Source organism: Protomyctophum bolini (assembly GCF_963924005.1).
Source record: "Protomyctophum bolini genome assembly, chromosome: 7".
Lineage (NCBI taxonomy): Eukaryota > Metazoa > Chordata > Actinopteri > Myctophiformes > Myctophidae > Protomyctophum > Protomyctophum bolini.
Genome location: NC_137868.1, coordinates 218,919 through 241,047, shown reverse-complemented (window position 1 = coordinate 241,047; position 22,129 = coordinate 218,919). Strand labels below are relative to the sequence as shown.

Genomic DNA, 22,129 nt, shown 5'->3' with positions numbered 1-22,129 from the left:
CTGCATACTGTGAAATAATATAAAATAAAATCAATCAAACAAACAGGTACAGTATTATGGAGTTAAATGCATTGATCACTATCTGAGTGCCTTTGCTCTTATCCCATGATCTTTCTCGCCCTCAAGTGGACAAAGTCAATACTGCAGGCTGATAAAATGCATTAGGTCAGTGAGGGGAACTAAAGCAGCCTTTTGTCTGTCTGTCTGTCTGTCTGACTGTCTGTCTGTCTGTCTGTCTGTCTGTGTGTGTGTCTGTCTGTCTGTCTGACTGACTGTCTGTCTGTCTGTCTGGCTGTCTGGCTGGCTGACTGACTGACTGACTGACTGACTGACTGACTGACTGACTGACTGACTGACTGGCTTGGCTAACTGACTGGCTGGCTGGCTGCTTATAGATCAGCTATTTTCTTAGCTCTGTTCCAGAATCGTAGAAGCAGTAGAAGGCTATGGAACAGAGCTACTATTTTCTCATAGAATCCTCAAATACTTTGGTCAGAATCTCTTTATCAAAAACATTAAAATAAAAAAAATAGCAACAACAAAACAGATGATCTACAAACTCACAAAATATCATAAAAATAAATAAATGTAGATTATAATTCATACCTTATATAGAAATAACGTCTACATAAAACCACACCCGTTATGTCACGTGACGTGACAGAGCATCCTCTGCGCTCATTGGCCAGACTGGGACTCTTTCTCTGTGCAGGTTGAACATCCGGGCTGGAGCGGATACGGAACAAGCTTGCGTGTGAGCATGTGATGCAGTGGGCGGGGCTTAGACCGGACGCGAGCGCCGTGCGGTGAATGATATCCCTCTCGCTGATTGGCTCGGGACGGCTGTCAGTCCGCGGTGCTCTCTCCGCTGATTGGCCCCGTGGTGTGTTTGGCCCCGCGCGGTGACGCAGCACTTCCTCTTTCAGTGTTGCATTGTGCAGTTCGTCTCGTGGAGAAACGCTCGAGCTGCAGATTAAAGATGATGGGCAGACCAGTCCTCGTGTTGAGTGAGTTTAATATCATTATTAATGTTAGAAATACTATAAACTATTCATTATATTAACTTTATAATATTCTGAACACTCCCTGTGTCACTGTATGGCTCTGGACGGCGATGCTAACATGCTATAAAGCTACATTATAGACCCTGCTCTGTCACCAGCATGACACGCTAAGCTAAGCTAACGTGCTATGAAGCTTCACTATATAAATGTTAGCATGTTAGCTTAGGACGTTTAGAGTGGCTGTGTGCGCAGGTTAAGCCGGTTAGCTTTAGCTTTAGCTTTAGCCTGACAGACAAAACGGCCAGCCTAGAATGTTCCTGAACATTCTACATTCTGTCTATTATTATTATTATTATTATTATTAGTAGTAGTAGTCGTCATTATTATAACTACCCTAGGATGTGACTCCATGTCGGGTGTCTCAGAATACTGTGATAATAATTACTTCAGTTTAACTCTTAGACCAGTGGTTCCCAATGAATGGTCCGGGGACCCCTGGGGGTCCTTGCCTGAGTTCCAAGGGGGGGTCCCCAGATAAATGATATTTAGGAAGTAGGAACCAAATGGACCCTTCAAATTAACATTGATTTTACAATATAAACGGGGGTCCGTAGCCTAATGCATGTCAAACTTTATTTAGAAGAAAATTGGTAGTGAAAATGGCAGATCTTCAAGCTCACAACGCGGTGTGAGTCAGACGTGTCGTGAGCTTGTAGATCTGCTGTTTTCACTAGTTTGAGTCCCAGGAGAACCACTGCTCTAGACTAGGGGTCGGTAGAGTGTCCGGATGGGAACCGCAAGGTTCCCGGTTCGAACCCCGTGGGCTCCCCCAGAGTTAGTGTCAAGACTCTGAACACCTAAATGCTCCTGATGTGCAGGTTGGTGCCTTGCATGGTTTCCTCTGCCATCGGTGTGTGGATGTAATGCACAATTACGTGTGTGTGTGTGAGAGAATGGGTGAATGTAATGCATTAATCTGATTCTGTGTAAAGGTGTGCGTGTGGTGTAATGCATTAATCTGTGTAAAGGTGTGTGTGTGAATGGGTGAATTTAATGCATTAATCTGTGTAAAGGTGTGTGTGTGAATGGGTGAATTTAATGCATTAATCTGTGTAAAGGTGTGTGTGTGAATGGGTGAATTGTGCACATGTGACTGACTGTGTGAAGTAGGATAGATTATTTAAAGTAGTTGGTGAGCTTGTAGATCTGTCTGTGGTGTTTGTGAGCTTGTAGATCTGTCTGTGGTGTTGGTGAGCTTGTAGATCTGTCTGTGGTGTTGGTGAGCTTGTAGATCTGTCTGTGTTGTTAACTTGTTGGTGAGCTTGTAGATCTGTCTGTGGTGTTTGTGAGCTTGTTTGTTTGTGGTGTGATTATTTAGAATAGCTTGTTTAACCCATTCTGACCTGAGATCAGATTCATACGAGGTTTCCACTGGACACACACTGGTCTGATTATAACCCATTCTGACCTGAGATCAGATTCTAAAAATGTCAGTCGTTCTTCGATTTTTCAAAAATAGCAGACCTACAAGCTCGTAGCGCGCCACTCGGTGGCGCGCTATGAGCTTGTAGATCTGCTATTTTTCAATAGCTAAAGCATAACATGATGCCGACACCAAAACGGGTTCCCGGTCAGAATGGGTTAAGGTGGTTGTCTGTGGTTTGTTATGGTGTTATGGTGTGGTGTGTTATGTGGTGGTTATTTAGAATAGCTTGTTTAAGGTGGTTGTCTGTGGTTTGTTATGGTGTGGTGTGTTATGTGGTGGTTATTTAGAATAGCTTGTTTAAGGTGGTTGTCTGTGGTTTGTTATGTCTGTCTGTGAGCTTGTAGATCTGTTTGTGATCTTGCAGATTGTTTAAAGTTGTTCGTTTGTTTTCCAGGTCAGAATATGAAGAGAGAGTCTGGACGTAAAGTTCAGACTGGAAACATCTCTGCTGCCAAGGTACAACTATACATATACATATACATACACACACTACTACCATAGTAGGGATGTGCCGAAGAGACATTTTGGCCGATATCGATATGATCTTATTCTGTATTGAAAAATTATAATAATTTTGTCTATTCTGAAATATACCTGCACTGCAGGCTTTATAGGCAAGTCAGATTTAACTTAAATAATAGTTATATTTAATATATAACTTAAATAATGATCACTATTATGGGTCCATAAAACGTTTATTCGGCTCTTTTGAATGCATTAATTGCATACACTATTAACTAACCCTAACCCTTTGAATGCATTAATTGCATACACTATTAACTAACCCTAACCCTTTGAATGCATTAATTGCATACACTATTTGGTGATATATTTTCGGCCTATTCGGGAGGAAACCGACTTGCTGTCCGGAAGAAACCTCATAACTCCAAAATATACATTTTTAAGGAAATGAATAAACATCTTTCTGACTGACCGTGATAAGATCTACAAGCTCACCCCACGTCGTGTCTGCGTGGCGCTGTGAGCTTATAGATCTGCAGTTTTCCATCATGAGTTGTTTCTCTTGCAGACCATCGCTGATGTCATCAGGACGTGCCTGGGACCCAGAGCTATGATGAAGGTGAGCTGCAAAAAAATGTAAATGTTTTGTTTTGTAGTTTATTGGAAAAAATGTCATGCCCATGTTGTCCAGTGCATAGCCTACTGCAGGCCTGGTAGACTAGATTTAGAAGACATGTGTCCAGTGCATAGCCTACTGCAGGCCTGGTAGACTAGATTTAGAAGACATGTGTCCAGTGCATAGCCTACTGCAGGCCTGGTAGACTAGATTTAGAAGACATGTGTCCAGTGCATAGCCTACTGCAGGCCTGGTAGACTAGATTTAGAAGACATGTGTCCAGTGCATAGCCTACTGCAGGCCTGGTAGACTAGATTTAGAAGACATGTGTCCAGTGCATAGCCTACTGCAGGCCTGGTAGACTAGATTTAGAAGACATGTGTCCAGTGCATAGCCTACTGCAGGCCTGGTAGACTAGATTTAGAAGACATGTGTCCAGTGCATAGCCTACTGCAGGCCTGGTAGACTAGATTTAGAAGACATGTGTCCAGTGCATAGCCTACTGCAGGCCTGGTTGACTAGATTTAGAAGACATGTGTCCAGTGCATAGCCTACTGCAGGCCTGGTAGACTAGATTTAGAAGACATGTGTCCAGTGCATAGCCTACTGCAGGCCTGGTAGACTAGATTTAGAAGACATGTGTCCAGTGCATAGCCTACTGCAGGCCTGGTAGACTAGATTTAGAAGACATGTGTCCAGTGCATAGCCTACTGCAGGCCTGGTTGACTAGATTTAGAAGACATGTGTCCAGTGCATAGCCTACTGCAGGCCTGGTTGACTAGATCTAGAAGACATGTGTCCAGTGCATAGCCTACTGCAGGCCTGGTTGACTAGATTTAGAAGACATGTGTCCAGTGCATAGCCTACTGCAGGCCTGGTAGACTAGATTTAGAAGACATGTGTCCAGTGCATAGCCTACTGCAGGCCTGGTAGACTAGATTTAGAAGACATGTGTCCAGTGCATAGCCTACTGCAGGCCTGGTAGACTAGATTTAGAAGACATGTGTCCAGTGCATAGCCTACTGCAGGCCTGGTTGACTAGATCTAGAAGACATGTGTCCAGTGCATAGCCTACTGCAGGCCTGGTTGACTAGATTTAGAAGACATGTGTCCAGTGCATAGCCTACTGCAGGCCTGGTAGACTCGATTTAGAAGACATGTGTCCAGTGCATAGCCTACTGCAGGCCTGGTAGACTAGATTTAGAAGACATGTGTCCAGTGCATAGCCTACTGCAGGCCTGGTAGACTAGATTTAGAAGACATGTGTCCAGTGCATAGCCTACTGCAGCCCTGGTTGACTAGATTTAGAAGACATGTGTCCAGTGCATAGCCTACTGCAGGCCTGGTAGACTAGATTTAGAAGACATGTGTCCAGTGCATAGCCTACTGCAGGCCTGGTAGACTAGATTTAGAAGACATGTGTCCAGTGCATAGCCTACTGCAGGCCTGGTTGACTAGATTTAGAAGACATGTGTCCAGTGCATAGCCTACTGCAGGCCTGGTAGACTAGATCTAGAAGACATGTGTCCAGTGCATAGCCTACTGCAGGCCTGGTTGACTAGATTTAGAAGACATGTGTCCAGTGCATAGCCTACTGCAGGCCTGGTTGACTAGATTTAGAAAACATGGATGGAAGGGTAGACCAATGGGATGGATGGATGGATGGATGGATGGAAGGGTAGATGGACCGATGGACCAATCATGTTTTTACTCCTCCCAGATGTTACTGGACCCGATGGGAGGCATCGTTATGACTAATGATGGAAACGCCATCCTGAGAGAGGTACGCACACACACAGACACACACACACACACTCACACTCACACACTCACACTCACACACACATGCACACACATGCACACACACACAGACACACGCACACACACAGACACACGCACACACACAGACACACGCACACACACAGACACACACACACACTCACAGACACACAGACACACACACGCACACACACACACACGCACACGCACACGCACACGCACACACTCACACACACACGCACCAGTGTTGATTTCGTCGACTAAAACTAACCCTAAATATAAAGGGACTAGTAGTGGACACGAGGTCCAGTATAAAAGACGAGTCGTTTTACACTTGGTTACATGCCGAAAATAGCAGATCTGCAAGCTCGCGTCGCAAGCTTGTAGATCGGCTATTTTCAGCATGTGTAAATTACGACGGCGTCAAGGCCCGCCAAAATACCTTTTTGTTCGACTAAATCAACTGTAAATGTAGTCGACTAAAACTAGACTTGACACTAAAACATTCCAGGTGACTAAAATGTGACTAGAACTAAATTCTAGAGCCTGACGATGTATTGGTCATTTAGTTCTAGAGCCTGACGATGTATTATGTCATTTAGTTCTAGAGCCTGACGATGTATTATGTCATTTAGTTCTAGAGCCTGACGATGTATTGGTCATTTAGTTCTAGAGCCTGACGATGTATTATGTCATTTAGTTCTAGAGCCTGACGATGTATTGGTCATTTAGTTCTAGAGCCTGACGATGTATTGGTCATTTTGTGTGTATTCAAGAAACTGACTAAAACACGGACGCGCTCTCTCGACAGCGGTTTTAACTCGTCAACATCACGTCTTGTCCTGATTTTGTTTGTTTCTATGTGTGTGTGTAGATCCAGGTCCAGCATCCAGCAGCTAAGTCGATGATCGAGATCAGCAGAACTCAAGATGAGGAGGTTGGAGACGGAACCACTTCTGTGATCATACTGGGTCAGTTAACGAGTCAATTATATATGTTAATTACCTACCTATATGATGATCATACTGGGTCAGTTAACGAGTTGGCCTCGGAAACCCAGACATTTTTATTTCCAGGGAGAAAAAAAAAGTTCTGGGACAGAGTCCACTTCAATACGACACAGAGCAGTCTGGGTCAGAGTCCACTTCAATACGACATAGAGTAGTCTGGGACAGAGTCCACTTCAATACGACATAGAGTAGTCTGGGACAGAGTCCACTTCAATACGACACAGAGCAGTCTGGGACAGAGTCCACTTCAATACGACACAGAGCAGTCTGGGACAGAGTCCACTTCAATACGACATAGAGCAGTCTGGGACAGAGTCCACTTCAATACGACACAGAGCAGTCTGGGTCAGAGTCCACTTCAATACGACATAGAGTAGTCTGGGACAGAGTCCACTTCAATACGACACAGAGCAGTCTGGGACAGAGTCCACTTCAATACGACACAGAGCAGTCTGGGACAGAGTCCACTTCAATACGACATAGAGCAGTCTGGGACAGAGTCCACTTCAATACGGCATAGAGCAGTCTGGGACAGAGTCCACTTCAATACGGCATAGAGCAGTCTGGGACAGAGTCCACTTCAATACGACATAGAGCAGTCTGGGACAGAGTCCACTTCAATACGACATAGAGTAGTCTGGGACAGAGTCCACTTCAATACGACATAGAGCAGTCTGGGTCCGAGTCCACTTCAATACGACATAGAGCAGTCTGCGACAGAGTCCACTTCAATACGACATAGAGCAGTCTGGGACAGAGTCCACTTCAATACGGCATAGAGCAGTCTGGGACAGAGTCCACTTCAATACGACATAGAGTAGTCTGGGACAGAGTCCACTTCAATACGACATAGAGCAGTCTGGGTCCGAGTCCACTTCAATACGACATAGAGTAGTCTGGGACAGAGTCCACTTCAATACGACATAGAGCAGTCTGGGTCCGAGTCCACTTCAATACGACATAGAGCAGGTGACGTAATGACGATATGTTTTAGTGTCGGGAGGATTAAAGGTAATGCTCCTGTGTATACATGCATGTAACCTGGCACCACTGCCGTATCAGGCACAAGTAGTCATTACGTCATTTGCTGGGACGGTGCGTACGCATCAAAAGTGCCAGGACGGTGCATACGCATCGTCCTGTGGCGAAACTAGTACTTGCGCGCTCTGCTTGCGCAAGTAATTACCTGCCTAAATGAGAGACACACACACACTAGAGTTCTCAACGGGCCCAACAATGAAGGCCCTAGGGTAGGCTACCCTACCCTACCCTACCGGGCCAGTCTGAGGCTAGGCCTGACCCTAAAAAGAATGACAAGCCACTAAATGTCGGCGCCGTGGTTTAGTGTGAGCTTGAGAACGGAGTAAATAAATTATTTAACACTAAGCCTATCTCAGACTTTAGCTAATGTTAAATCATTTTTCGGCGATAAATCCTCCATCTGTCTGAGAGGTCATTTTAGCAGTTTTCTTTTTTAGATTTTGAAGTTTATTATCTTGAAGGTTTCCCTTTCATGTCCATCACAACAGACTCATCCCACAGTGATGTGTACTATATATTGTAGTATAATGTGTATATATGTATATATTTCAGCTGGAGAGATGCTGTCGGTAGCAGAGCAGTTCCTGGAACAACAAATGCATCCCACAGTGATCATCAGTGCTTATAGACAGGCTCTGGATGACATGTTGGAGATGCTGAAGGAAGTCAGGTACACACACACACACACACATCGTCAGGCTCAGATAGAGCCATGATGCTACAGATCATTAACATATTCATTATCATATTTAATGTACAGTAGACATCAAGGACAGATCATTAACATATTCATTATCATATTTAATGTACAGTACTCCAGTAGACATCAGCGACAGAGCCATGATGCTTCAGATCATTAACATATTCATTATCATATTTAATGTACAGTAGACATCAAGGACAGATCATTAACATATTCATTATCATATTTAATGTACAGTACTCCAGTGGACATCAGCGACAGAGCCATGATGCTTCAGATCATTAACTCGGCCATCAACACCAAGGCTCTGAGCCGCTGGTCGTCTCTGATGTGTAACATCGCTCTGGACGCCGTGAAGACCGTCGAGATGGAGGAGAACGGACGCAAAGAGATCAACATCAAGTGTTACGCCAAGGTGGAGAAGGTACGGTCTCTCTCTCTCTGTGGGTGTCTCTCTACCAGGTTCCAGGGGGAATCATGAGGTGAATCCCAATTCAGGGGGTTCACCCTACAAGGTGCGGTAATAGGTAGGATAGGGTAGGTCACTGCACTGGCACTACCGGGGCACTACCCTGTGTAGGTGGCATAGTGCACACGCAGTCATGTCTGTGGATTGGGACGCGTTCACTGGGCTCAGCTGGGCGGAGCCAGCCGAGCGTTCCCGACTGGCAGCCATTACTGCTTTCTCCGCACTGACCGCAGTGTTTTTAATACGTCTAAAAACTACTTTTTTAGTCCACGGAATTTACTTTCAAGTTATTTTAGGGGAGTATTTAGCTGTTTAAACTTCATATTTGTGTTCAATTAATCATAAAACGGCCTATTTAATATAATAAATATCCCTCAACGATATTGGAGAATCAGAGAACCGTGTTGTCTCGCCTTGGGGGCGGCCACACACGAGATTTACCCGTGTCTCTCTCCCCCTTGTCGGCATAGCTAGAAGCAATTCCCCGTGTTTCTCCTACGTTGTTGTGGAACGAAATGATGCCGTGGCTCTCAACGCTGTATGATATGAATCTGTGGATATTTACAGCCTACATGCAATTCGTTTCCAATTGTTTTATTTTCCCAAATGTCAAGTGGATTATAAATAACAGCTATTATATTATTGTTATTATTACTACGTCGAGTCTATGGTCGAATCTGATTTAACCTGAGTCCTGACTCCGTGCAAAGAGTTGCTGAAAGGAAGGATATAGGCTACCGGTAACCTGCATACCGGTATATATATATAGCCTATTCACTTAATGATAAATGTTTTTACATTTGGATAGAATACAGACTATCGTCGCATCTGCTGTTTGATTTGTATTAGCAGGCACGATCAATCACTGATCTACGCTATGAGCTTGTAGATCTTCTAAGTAAGTTCATGGTTAATTTGTGTATGTCTAGTTCGAAGCTAGTTCGTTTTCATATAGGCTAAGTTTATTGCTATAATGACATTTAACTTTGACAATATAGGTCTACTTTTACATTTAAAACAACCACATATAGGCCTATATAGCCTACTGTAAAGTGAGTATAAACTGTTAATTCAACTGAGAGAAATTAATTCATCAGAATGCTACTCTTAATCAGTTAATCACATTTGCATTTACATGAATGAAAAGGTTAAACCAGGCCAACTCTCAGCTCCAAATGGATAGGCTACATTTATCACAATATTATTTTACTGTGTAATCTAACACAAATCTTACAAATGCTGTCACTCAGTTATTTAATTTAGGCAGAAAATATATCACTGAATAGTGTATGCAATTAATGCATTCAAAAGAGCTGAATAAATGTTTTATGGACCCATAATAGTGATTATTTAATAATACTTTATTTGTATAGCACCTTTCATGACATGAAATGCAGCTCAAAGTGCTTTACAGAGCAATGGAGAAAAGAAAAAAAAAGCAAGGCAACGACATTAAAAAAACAAGCAGTAATGCAATGCAATACAGTGAGGACATGAATAACAAAAAATAAAAGTTCAATTAAAAGCAATGTTGTAGAAGTGGGTCTTGAGCTGTGCTTTAAAAATGTCTAGAGGCTGCCCGTCGAAGGTACAGTGGGAGCTTGTTCCATGCCGACGGCCCGTAGAAGCAAAAAGCTGCTTCCCCGTATTTTTTAGTTGCCATTTTCTTTTTAGGCAAAGCGAGCAGGCCAGCAGTGGAAGACCTTAGGGGGCGGTTTGGGACATATTTAGGCAGGCAGTCATGTAGGTAGGAAGGTGCGAGACCATTGAGAGCTTTATACACAAGTAAAATAATTTTAAAATCAATCCTAAAAACAACCGGAAGCCAGTGCATGTGAAGCCAAAACTGGAGTAATATGTTCTCTCATCTTAGTTCTAGTTAAAACTCTGACTGCTGCATTTTGGACAAGTTGTAATCTGTCAGTTGTTTTCTTAGGCAGTCCAGAAAAAAGTGCATTGCAGTATAAATCAAGCCGAGAAAAAACAAAGACGTGGATTAGCGTTTTTGCATCGTCCAAAGACAAATAGGCTCTGATTCGTGCAATATTTCTAAGGTGAAAAAAGGCAATCTTGGTAACATGATTAATGTGTTTGTGTGTGATTAATTTAAGTTGTTTCACCATACCCATTTATTTTGCCATAAATCAGATAGCTTTAAGGTACGGCCATGACAGCAATGGTAGGAAAATATATATATAATATTAATCATATTCGGTTTTCGGGGGGCCGACTGTTTCCTATATTCGGTATTCACTGCCGTTTCGGCCAAGAATTTCCCTTTCTGTGCATCCCTAGTTGTATGTATAGCATTGTATGACTGTATGTATGAGTATGTAAATAGTTCAATTCAACTTTGTAAATACAAAATGTATTTATTGTTATTTTGTCTTCGGTATAAAAATGAATGAACATTGAACAAGGATACCGTATCTCAGACTCAATCATGTAAAAAATAATGTAAAAATCAAATCATTCCAGTAGAAAATTAACACAAATACATAAATAAAAAGTACATTCATTGAACATTAAACACAAACAAATAGATTGCACTGAACTGAAAATAGATTGCACTGAACATGAACATTACACATTGCAGAGAGAGGATGATCTGGCTGTTCTCTCTAGAGTCTCTACTACATTTAAATGTAAACTACTACTACTACTACTACTACTACTACTCTCCCCCTCTTCTTCGGGCCAGCCTGCACATTGGGCCCTGGTGTTCCTGACCCTGCTCCAGACCCCAGTGCAGCTGTACCACTATGGTCTGGTATGGCCTCGGCTAGGCCTGGTGTTGCTGTAGGCCAGCAGTCCGGCTCCGCTCCAGAGACGGCAGTCTCACGTGGTGGTGCTGCTGTAGGCCTGCTGTAGGCCCGCCGCTGCAGGCCACCTCCTCACCCGTCTTTGGATACTTAAATACTAAAATGAAGGTTTCAGAACCACTGGCTTAACAGGTTATTTGTATGGCAGTAGTGCTACAACTCAGAATTCCCTTATTGTTACAAAAAAGGCTTTTGTGCTTGGGTAATATGTTCTGTTGTGGTCCAATGATGACTTTACAACAGGTTGCCATGTCATAAACATTAGAACTTGGCCCTATTAAATGCCATGATTAAAAATAGTCATTTCAAATGTATAATTACATACTTACTTTGTATTTGGCCTTGAAGTTCTCCCACTTCTTCTTGGCCTGCTTTGGGCAAGGCCCATTTTCTCCAGAATGACACTAACGACAACAGAGATAAAAGTCAATACACCACATTAACACAATAGAGGCCCTACATAATTTAACACAGAGATGCAACCATAAGAAGGTTAAAGTATTAAGTGCATACTATACATGGAATAAAGCTAAATAGAATCTCAATAATCTCAATGTAATGATGTTTTAGGCAGACCATCTGAAGAAATCATTGCATTTCTGAGACTGTTCATGTTTCTGGAATATGCTTCTGAACTTGTATTCTATTGCTAGTTTGATCACTTTCACCTTAAAATAACATGAATTAATAAATTACTGAAAATAGCCAATCTACAAGCTCACAAGTCACAACATCTTGCACTGCAACGTGTTGGGAGCTTGTATATCTGCTATTTTTGGTGTGGACTTTTCTAGTCCTCTATAGCAGTGCTTCCCAAACTTTTTCATGTCAAGGAGCCCCAAAATGATACTCAATATCCTGCCGACCCCCATTAGAAAATATATGCTAGGGACAGACCCCCCATAAAAATGTTTTTACAGCTCTAGCAGTGATTTACAAACTGTTTCATTTCAAGGGACCCCAAGTTTGACCTGAATTAGGCTATGAACCCCCATTTAATGGCATTTCTATCTCTGGTACCCCAATGTATATTGTAAAATCATTTAACTCTGAGTGTACAAATGGAACCAGGTTCAACTAAGAGATTGTACTGTTTGTACAATCTATCTCTGAGTTACAGACACATAAGGGTCCATCATTTAACTATCATTTAGCTGGGGACCCCCTGGAACTCCCTCAAGGCCTGGGGGACCCCACTTTGGCAACCACTGCTCTACAGTAATTTATAATCATCTCTAGTAATCATCATTAATAATCATCATTTCACACACACACACACACACACACACACAACTTACATTTATAGTTGAACTGAGCAGACTCACTCGTCTTGTACTGCTGAGAAATGCAATAAAAATACATTAGGCCACCTCAAATTAGGCTTTTACCGACTCAAAATAAACCACCATTTAAACCAAATACTAGTCGGACTCGTCGTGAAATGTCCAACAACGCATGTTTCGTTTTGCTGTTGGGGAAATGCACCGGGGGACTGTGTAACGCACCGGGGGACTGTGTAACGCACCGGGGGACTGTGTAACGCACCGGGGGACTGTAACACGATAGCGTTACTTCAAAATCTCCGACGACAACGTCGGTGTATATTTTTTATTTGGCTCCGTCATGATACATTTGATAGCTTAAACGACTAAATACTATCCCAAAAGCAAAAACGTACTAGTTTCCGACATTTTTCTTTCCTCTTGTTGCTCTCTGCGGGCTGGTGGTGAAGCGGTAGAAATGCCGAGGGCTGCGCAGACGCAGTACGGCTGCACAGACGCAGTACGGCTGCGCCGTGGCGATGTACCCTGCACGGCTACTAGCCGTGCAGGGTACATCCAAACAGGCCTTTGGAAGCGGGCTCGTGCGGGGGAAAATAGTGCGTGGCCCTAGTGTAGCGTCAGCGCGAGTCTTTTTGCGGTCTGTGGAATGGGAAGCACTGCGGCGCACCGTTGTGACGTCATATACCCCGAAATACACACTGCCCAGTGTCCACCCCCCGGATTCACCTATAGACTCCATTAATGTCTCTCTCTCTCTCTCTCTCTCTGTGGGTGTCTCTCTACCAGGTTCCAGGGGGAATCATAGAAGACTCCATGGTCCTAAAGGGAGTCATGGTCAATAAGGATGTGACTCACGCCAGGATGAGACGACTCATCAAAGACCCTCGAATCATCCTATTGGACTGTTCTCTGGAGTACAAGAAAGGAGAGAGCCAGGTACTTATAGATCTGATAAATATACACACACATTTATACATCATTCTTTCCCTTTGCATTCTGCACCGGAGCATTGCTCTTCATTAAGAACCTAACTGCAGCTGTGTGTGGCTTTCAGCTGTGTCCCACTAATTGTGTGTGTGTGTGTGTGTGTGTGTGTGTGTGTGTGTGTGTGTGTGTGTGTGTGTGTGTGTGTGTGTGTGTGTGTGTGTGTGTGTGTGTGTGTGTGTGTGTGTGTGTGTGTGTGTGTGTGTGTGTGTGTAGACGGACATTGAGATCACCAAGGAGGAAGACTTTGCGAGGATTCTTCAGATGGAGGAAGAATACGTCCAGAACATCTGTGAAGAAATCATTAGACTGAAACCTGACCTGATCTTCACTGAGAAGGGCATCTCTGGTACGAATATGTCTAATGTACCTATATATAAGGGATAATGTCTGGCTAGCTGGTCGTTGTAGGGAGAACAACACATTTTTCACATGGGGGTCAGCAAGCAGCCTATTACAGATAATCTTGGGGGTCCTTAGGGGTCCTTGGGGGTCGTTGACATGAAAATGTTTGAGAACAACTGATGTAGAAACATGAGGGTCAGGATTCAGAATCGTCCTCGGGTCTACATGGGTTAATAAAACTACCCTGGTTGTGGTTCGAACTTCGAAGGCAAACGTTACCATTCTGACAAACCTGTTTTAACTGTCTCTCTCCCTCTGTGTCTGTCTGTCTGTCTCTCCGTCTGTCTGTCTGTCAGACCTGGCTCAACACTACCTCATGAAGGCTAACATCACAGCCATCCGCCGTGTGAGGAAGACTGACAACAACCGCATAGCCAGGTACATGCACGCACACACACACACACACACGCACGCACGCACGCACACACGCACACAAGCATTCTATGATCTTATAGTTTACTGTCTCTCTGCATTCTATGATCCTATAGTTTACCGTCTCTCTGCATTCTATGATCCTATAGTTTACTGTCTCTCTGCATTCTATGATCCTATAGTTTACTGTCTCTCTGCATTCTATGATCCTATAGTTTACTGTCTCTCTGCATTCTATGATCCTATAGTTTACTGTCTCTCTGCATTCTATGATCCTATAGTTTAATGTCTCTCTGCATTCTATGATCCTATAGTTTAATGTCTCTCTGCATTCTATGATCCTATAGTTTACTGTCTCTCTGCATTCTATGATCCTATAGTTTACTGTCTCTCTGCATTCTATGATCCTATAGTTTACCGTCTCTCTGCATTCTATGATCCTATAGTTTACTGTCTCTGCATTCTATGATCCTATAGTTTACTGTCTCTCTGCATTCTATGATCCTATAGTTTACCGTCTCTCTGCATTCTATGATCCTATAGTTTACTGTCTCTCTGCATTCTATGATCCTATAGTTTACTGTCTCTCTGCATTCTATGATCCTATAGTTTACCGTCTCTCTGCATTCTATGATCCTATAGTTTACCGTCTCTCTGCATTCTATGATCCTATAGTTTACTGTCTCTCTGCATTCTATGATCCTATAGTTTACTGTCTCTCTGCATTCTATGATCCTATAGTTTACTGTCTCTCTGCATTCTATGACCCTATAGTTTACTGTCTCTGCGTTCTATGATCCTATAGTTTACTGTCTCTCTGCATTCTATGATCCTATAGTTTACTGTCTCTCTGCATTCTATGATCCTATAGTTTACCGTCTCTCTGCATTCTATGATCCTATAGTTTACTGTCTCTGCATTCTATCATCCTATAGTTTACTGTCTCTCTGCATTCTATGATCCTATAGTTTACTGTCTCTCTGCATTCTATGATCCTATAGTTTACCGTCTCTCTGCATTCTATGATCCTATAGTTTACTGTCTCTCTGCATTCTATGATCCTATAGTTTACTGTCTCTCTGCATTCTATGATCCTATAGTTTACCGCCTCTCTGCATTCTATGATCCTATAGTTTACTGTCTCTGCATTCTATGATCCTATAGTTTACTGTCTCTCTGCATTCTATGATCCTATAGTTTACTGTCTCTCTGCATTCTATGATCCTATAGTTTACCGTCTCTCTGCATTCTATGATCCTATAGTTTACTGAGACGCTACACTGTCTCTGCATTCTATGTTCTTAACGTGTTTAAATAGATCACATGTCTCTCTGCGTGTCTCAGGGCGTGTGGCGCGCGCATCGCCAGTCGTACAGACGAGCTTCGTGAGGAAGACGTGGGTACGGGGGCGGGGCTCTTCGAGGTGAAGAAGATCGGAGACGAGTATTTCACCTTCGTCACCGAATGCAAGGACCCGAAAGCCTGTACCATCCTACTGAGAGGAGCCAGCAAGGAGATACTGGCTGTAAGGATTCATTTATACCTTTAACATCGTCATACTATGACGGAAGCATTTACATTTTACTCATGACCAGAGCTTCCGTTGCTCCAGACTGTATGACGGAAGCATTTATATTTTACTCATGATCAGAGCTTCCGTTGCTCCAGACTGTACGACGGAAGCATTTATATTATACTCGTGATCAGAGCTTCCGTTGCTCCATACTGTACGACGGAAGCATTTATATTTTACTCATGATCAGAGCTTCCGTTGCTCCAGACTGTACGACGGAAGCATTTATATTTTACTCGTGATCAGAGCTTCCGTTGCTCCAGACTGTACGACAGAAGCATTTATATTTTACTCGTGATCAGAGCTTCCGTTGCTCCAGACTGTATGACGGAAACATTTATATTTTACTCATGATCAGAGTTATATTTTACTCATGATCAGAGCTTCCGTTGCTCCAGACTGTACGACGGAAGCATTTATATTTTACTCATGATCAGAGCTTCCGTTGCTCCAGACTGTACGACGGAAGCATTTATATTTTACTCGTGATCAGAGCTTCCGTTGCTCCAGACTGTACGACGGAAGCATTTATATTTTACTCATGATCAGAGCTTCCGTCGCTCCAGACTGTACGACGGAAGCATTTATATTTTACTCATGATCAGAGCTTCCGTTGCTCCAGACTGTACGACGGAAGCATTTATATTTTACTCATGATCAGAGCTTCCGTTGCTCCAGACTGAGGCGAGACTAGATATTTTGGGGCCTGACCTTAGATCTTATAGAGCTCTACAGGTGAGCACCAGTACCAGAAATGGACCCTGACTGTGTGTGTGTGTGTGTGTACAGGAAGTGGAGCGTAACCTGCAGGATGCCATGCTGGTGTGTCGTAACGTCCTGTTGGAGCCCTTCCTGCTTCCTGGGGGTGGAGCTGTGGAGATGGGCGTGTCCAAACGCCTCATGGAGCGTTCGCGGGCGTTGACGGGCGTGGCCCAGTGGCCGTACCGCGCCGTGGCCACCGCCCTGGAGGTCATCCCCAGGACACTCATCCAGAACTGTGGAGCGAGTACTATACGAGTACTTACTGCTCTGAGGGTACTTATACACTAATACTACTTATGAATATACCTAGAGGTCCCCACACAGCTACTGCTGTTGTCCTGCAACGTCCCATTAAAGGAGAATTCCATACTAAAAGGCTTTCTTACCTTTCTTTGTAGTTGTTGCGTCCCCACCAAAGAGGTCCAGGTGTTATTTTGTGCAAAAGCTCCTTATTGGCTATTTCCCCTAACATAAGCCCTAAATGAATTGCATTGAATTGAAAGGGAATTGAATGGGGCTATGGGGTGTTGTGCTAATTAGCTTATTTCCATCGCTCAAAATTAATATTATTTTATGTATATATCCTCTCTTTATAATGTAAATAATAACCCAAGCGACACACTTTACTACTTCTTTCGATGGAAATAAGCGAATTAGCATAACACCCCATAGCCCCATTCAATTCAATGCAATTCATTTAGGACTTATGGTAGGGGAAATAGCCAATAAGGAGCTTTTGCACAAAATAACACCTGGACCTCTTTGATGGGGACGTAACAACTACAAAAAAAGGTAAGAAAAGCATTTTAGTATGGAATTCTCCATTAAGTGTACCGGTATATTATTACAGCAATAAGCCACTAGAGGTGTCGGGCTATATTCTATTAGTATAAACTGTGTATATCACTGTTTTCAGGCCAAACACACCCAGGAAGGCTTCACCTCTTGGGGGGTGAACGGTGAGACAGGAGCTCTGGCTGACATGACCCAGATGGGGATCTGGGAACCTCTGTCTGTCAAAGCACAGATCTACAAGACCGCTGTGGAGGTACCTGTCTGTCTGCCTGCCTGTCTGTCTGTCTCAGTGTTTTCATTACCTGTTTTTACCTCTAGTTTGATGTATTCGTGACCGTTTCTGAGTCATTGAAGTTTTCTTAATATGTCCATTTGAATCGTTGCTTCAAATGGACACATTTGTTGTTCAGTTTGACCCACCAGTTTTGGAGATATGGCTTATAGAGTAATGTCTGGCAGAGAAACAGCGAGTTGAGAAAACAGGCTTGAAAGGTTCACTTCTGTGGTCTTTAACATTACACCTAGCTACATGTTTAAGCATTTATTTAACATTACACCTAGCTACATGTTTAAGCATTTATTTAGCATTACACCTAGCTACATGTTTAAGCATTTATTTAACATTACACCTAGCTACATGTTTAAGCATTTATTTAGCATTACACCTAGCTACATGTTTAAGCATTTATTTAACATTACACCTAGCTACATGTTTAAGCATTTATTTAACATTACACCTAGCTACATGTTTAAGCATTTATTTAACATTACACCTAGCTACATGTTTAAGCATTTATTTAACATTACACCTAGCTACATGTTTAAGCATTTATTTAACATCTGTGTTGCGACAGCCTCCTGTATTTACAGCCAATGAGAGCACTGTATCGATGGATGATCAGATGAAAATATATAGAACCTTTATTCCTTGGGTAAATCCCTGTCCTGTGTCGTAAATGGTAGCAGAGAGTGTGTCGGTCACGGGTGTCGCGCTTGTATGGCACCCTGCACATACGGGAGATGTCAAAATGAATTGTAATAGAAAACAAATGATGTAGCCTACTGTATATGTATCGGGTCTGGATCACATCTGGGTGAACTCTTGCAGTGTGTGATCACTCACCGACAACTTTAACACTCCTACAGTGTGTAGGGGCCATTACAGTGAGAACTACAGACTCCCAATCTAAACTATGGAATGAACTTCCCATTACAGTCAGAACTACAGACTCACTCCCAATCTAAACTATGGAATGAACTTCCCATTGCAGTCAGAACTACAGACTCGCTCCCAATCTAAACTATGGAATGAACTTCCCATTGCAGTCAGAACTACAGACTCACTCCCAATCTAAACTATGGAATGAACTTCCCATTGCAGTCAGAACTACAGACTCACTCCCAATATAAACTATGGAATGAACTTCCCATTACAGTCAGAACTACAGACTCTCTCCCAATCTAAACTATGGAATGAACTTCCCATTACAGTTACCTTAACCGTCAACTGAGTGAACAACTCACAGAAACAAATGAACACATTTCTCTATTTAATTTAATTTGGACCCAAATAATTCATTAATGTGGTTATTATTAATATGCCAGAAACATGCTCACACTGTTTTCAGGACAAACTGCAAAAACAAAACAACCAGATAACGTTCAAGTCATCACATCTATACTTCCTCTCGATGTGACATCATTGATGACATGTTTTAATCCTTCCTCTCGATGTGACATCATTGATGACATGTTTTAATCCTTCCTCTCGATGTGACATCATTGATGACATGTTTTAATCCTTCCTCTCGATGTGACATCATTGATGACATGTTTTAATTCTTTCTCTCGATGTGACATCATTGATGACATGTTTTAATCCTTCCTCTCGATGTGACATCATTGATGACATGTTTTAATCCTTCCTCTCGATGTGACATCATTGATGACATGTTTTAATCCTTCCTCTCGATGTGACATCATTGATGACATGTTTTAGTCCTTCCTCTCGATGTGACATCATTGATGACATGTTTTAATCCTTCTCTCGATGTGACGTCATTGATGACATGTTTTAATCCTACCTCTCGATGTGACGTCATTGATGACATGTTTTAATCTCTTTCAGACGGCCATCTTGCTGCTGCGCATCGATGACATCGTCTCTGGACACAAGAAGAAAGGAGGAGACGAGCAGACTGGAGGAGGAATGGGAGCCGAGTAGAAGAATTCTGACCCTAAATCTGACCCCTGTTCACACCTGTAGAAACGATATAACATCTACACCTGTTCACACCTGTAGAAACGATATAACATCTACACCTGGACACGCCTGTAGTCAGACCATGAAAGCATTGTTTGTTTGTAGGAAGCATTTAAAGAAAATGATGAGGTGTTGCATCGTGCTGTTGAAATGAACGTTGACGTTAAGCATCCTACCTGTTAAAGTTAAACTGTCTTTACCGTAATAATTAATCTCTCATTGTTACTGAACTGTTGCTTCTTCTTATTGTGATATTTCTGGTTTGCTATTAAAGTCTTTGTTCACGTCAACTTTATCTGTTTGTTTTTTTTATTACTAATCTTCGTTTTGGTTCTAGAGATGTCCCGATACTGTATCGGTATCGGGGGGGAAAAGTATCAGATCGACCCTTACTTGTCATATCTGGTCATATCGGTGAATATGCCAGTCTAACCAGCGATCCGACAGGGTTAAGGAAGGGGTTGACACTATGGCAGGTAAATACAATGTTGGAGTTGTGGAGTTTGCTTTGGAGTTACCCAAACTGCAAGGTCACATTTTAGTTAGGAGTCTGCTATAAACGACACCAGATATATAGCTCGATAGCTATGAACACAACACCAGATATATAGCTATAAACAACACCAGATGTATAGCTATAAACAACATGAGATGTATAGACACTGGTATCGGTATTCTGTATCGTATCGTCCATTCTAATGTTAGAATGTTTTGCAACTCTGTCTCTTCCTGTGGTTCGTTGGCTCTGAACAGATGCATATCAGATCTACAAGCTCAATGTGCTGCAGTGTGATCCTATGTGCTGGCATAGATCAGATCGACAAGCTCACAACGTGATCCTAGGATAGGTGGTGTAGCAAAAACTTTGGCACAACATTTGTAATAGAATTATACCATTCAATATTCTATGCTTTATTGTTGCTACACTGCCTGACTGGGCATTGTTGCACATAGGAGTAAGACTCATTATTGCACTGAATTGTTATATTCCTGGAAATTGGGTTCTGGAAATGTTTTATAAATTCATTGGTAAAAAATTTGGGATTCCTGTGAAGCGATCATACTGCCCATAACTTCTTTGATCTGTTTATTACTGCGATTGAATGTTCAATTGTGTATCTTAGTTTTATCCAGTGTTTTATTGTCTACTAATTGTCTACCACATTAGTAGATTAGTGTAATGTTTTTTTAACTTGTAGTCAGCTCAATGAATGAACTGGTTGGTGGTGAAGTGTAATATTTCACTACTACACCCATAGGTGTCCCTGAAAGACTTATCAAAGTTGTTTCATGTTTACATGTTTGTTCTATATCTTTTTTTGATAGCTTATTTGTGACTAGTCTGGTGTTCATAAGAAAATTATACCATGCTTCTTTCTCTGTTGGTGTCAACAAACGAAACAAGCAGTCTAAATTACAAAGGGTTCAATCTATGAAATATAATAACCCTCAGGAAGGAAATAATTAACTATTCAGTTTAAATAATGGCCCTTTTTAAGTTATTTCGAGTACATTGTGTGATTTGTTATATTTTCCTTTTATAGATATATATTTTGAACCCTATTTTCAAATATAACTTTCCTCAACTCGACTACAAAAGGTAAAGTAATTTCAGGCAGCCAGGGAAATAAACCATGTATGGTTCTAGGCCTGTTACTGATTTTATCCACTTGAGGGCGACAGAGACCGTAGAATATACCTACTATAGCCTACATTGAAGGTGGATTGTGCCGTAAATAGCGGATCTACAAACCCACAGCGCGTCTCTGATGCAGCTCGTTGTGGGCTTGTAGCTCTGACGATAGCGCCCCTGGTGGTTAGTCTACCAACTTTGTGTAATGTAAATAATGTGTGTTAGGACCACAATGGAAAGACTGTGTTATCCTTTAGGCCAAAGTCTCACTTTAAATCTGTGCTATATCTTTTTCATCTAATGAACTAACTAACAAAATAGCTAATTAACTATCTAATTCATTCATTAACATAATATAATAATATTTACTTCCGCCCGGTACATTTATGAACCGTCGTATGACGGTGCAGAGCGCCGAAAATAGATCTACAAGCCCACAGGGCGTCGCGGATGCAACGCTGGGCTGTGGTGCAAAATGTATTGCAAAGTGGGTATTGGCGCCATCTGCGGTCCGCGGTCCCTAAAGAGGTCGCGGTTATCAAACTGCGGTCCTGTGGTGTTTAATGGAGAATTGCTAGGGGTGGCTGGTATAAATGGGCAAGGGGCTGAGCCCCCCCTATCCTATGGAGTAAAGATGAGAAATTATTATTAAAATCTTTTAGAATAG

The 22,129-nt window shown here is 42.3% G+C and overlaps 1 protein-coding gene across 1 annotated transcript; it reads left to right on the top strand.

Moving 5' to 3' along the window:
- Positions 1–913: 913 nt before the first annotated feature.
- cct3 (chaperonin containing TCP1, subunit 3 (gamma)) lies at positions 914–20,119 on the top strand. Its single transcript, XM_080767094.1, has 14 exons — positions 914–1,007; positions 2,885–2,946; positions 3,521–3,571; positions 5,289–5,351; positions 6,222–6,318; positions 7,951–8,068; positions 8,339–8,525; positions 13,462–13,611; positions 13,876–14,008; positions 14,361–14,442; positions 15,781–15,961; positions 16,799–17,044; positions 17,688–17,819; positions 19,695–20,119. The coding sequence occupies exons 1-14, from the start codon at positions 980–982 to the stop codon at positions 19,788–19,790; spliced, it is 1,626 nt and encodes a 541-aa protein (XP_080623220.1). The 5' UTR covers positions 914–979; the 3' UTR covers positions 19,791–20,119.
- Positions 20,120–22,129: the final 2,010 nt, after the last annotated feature.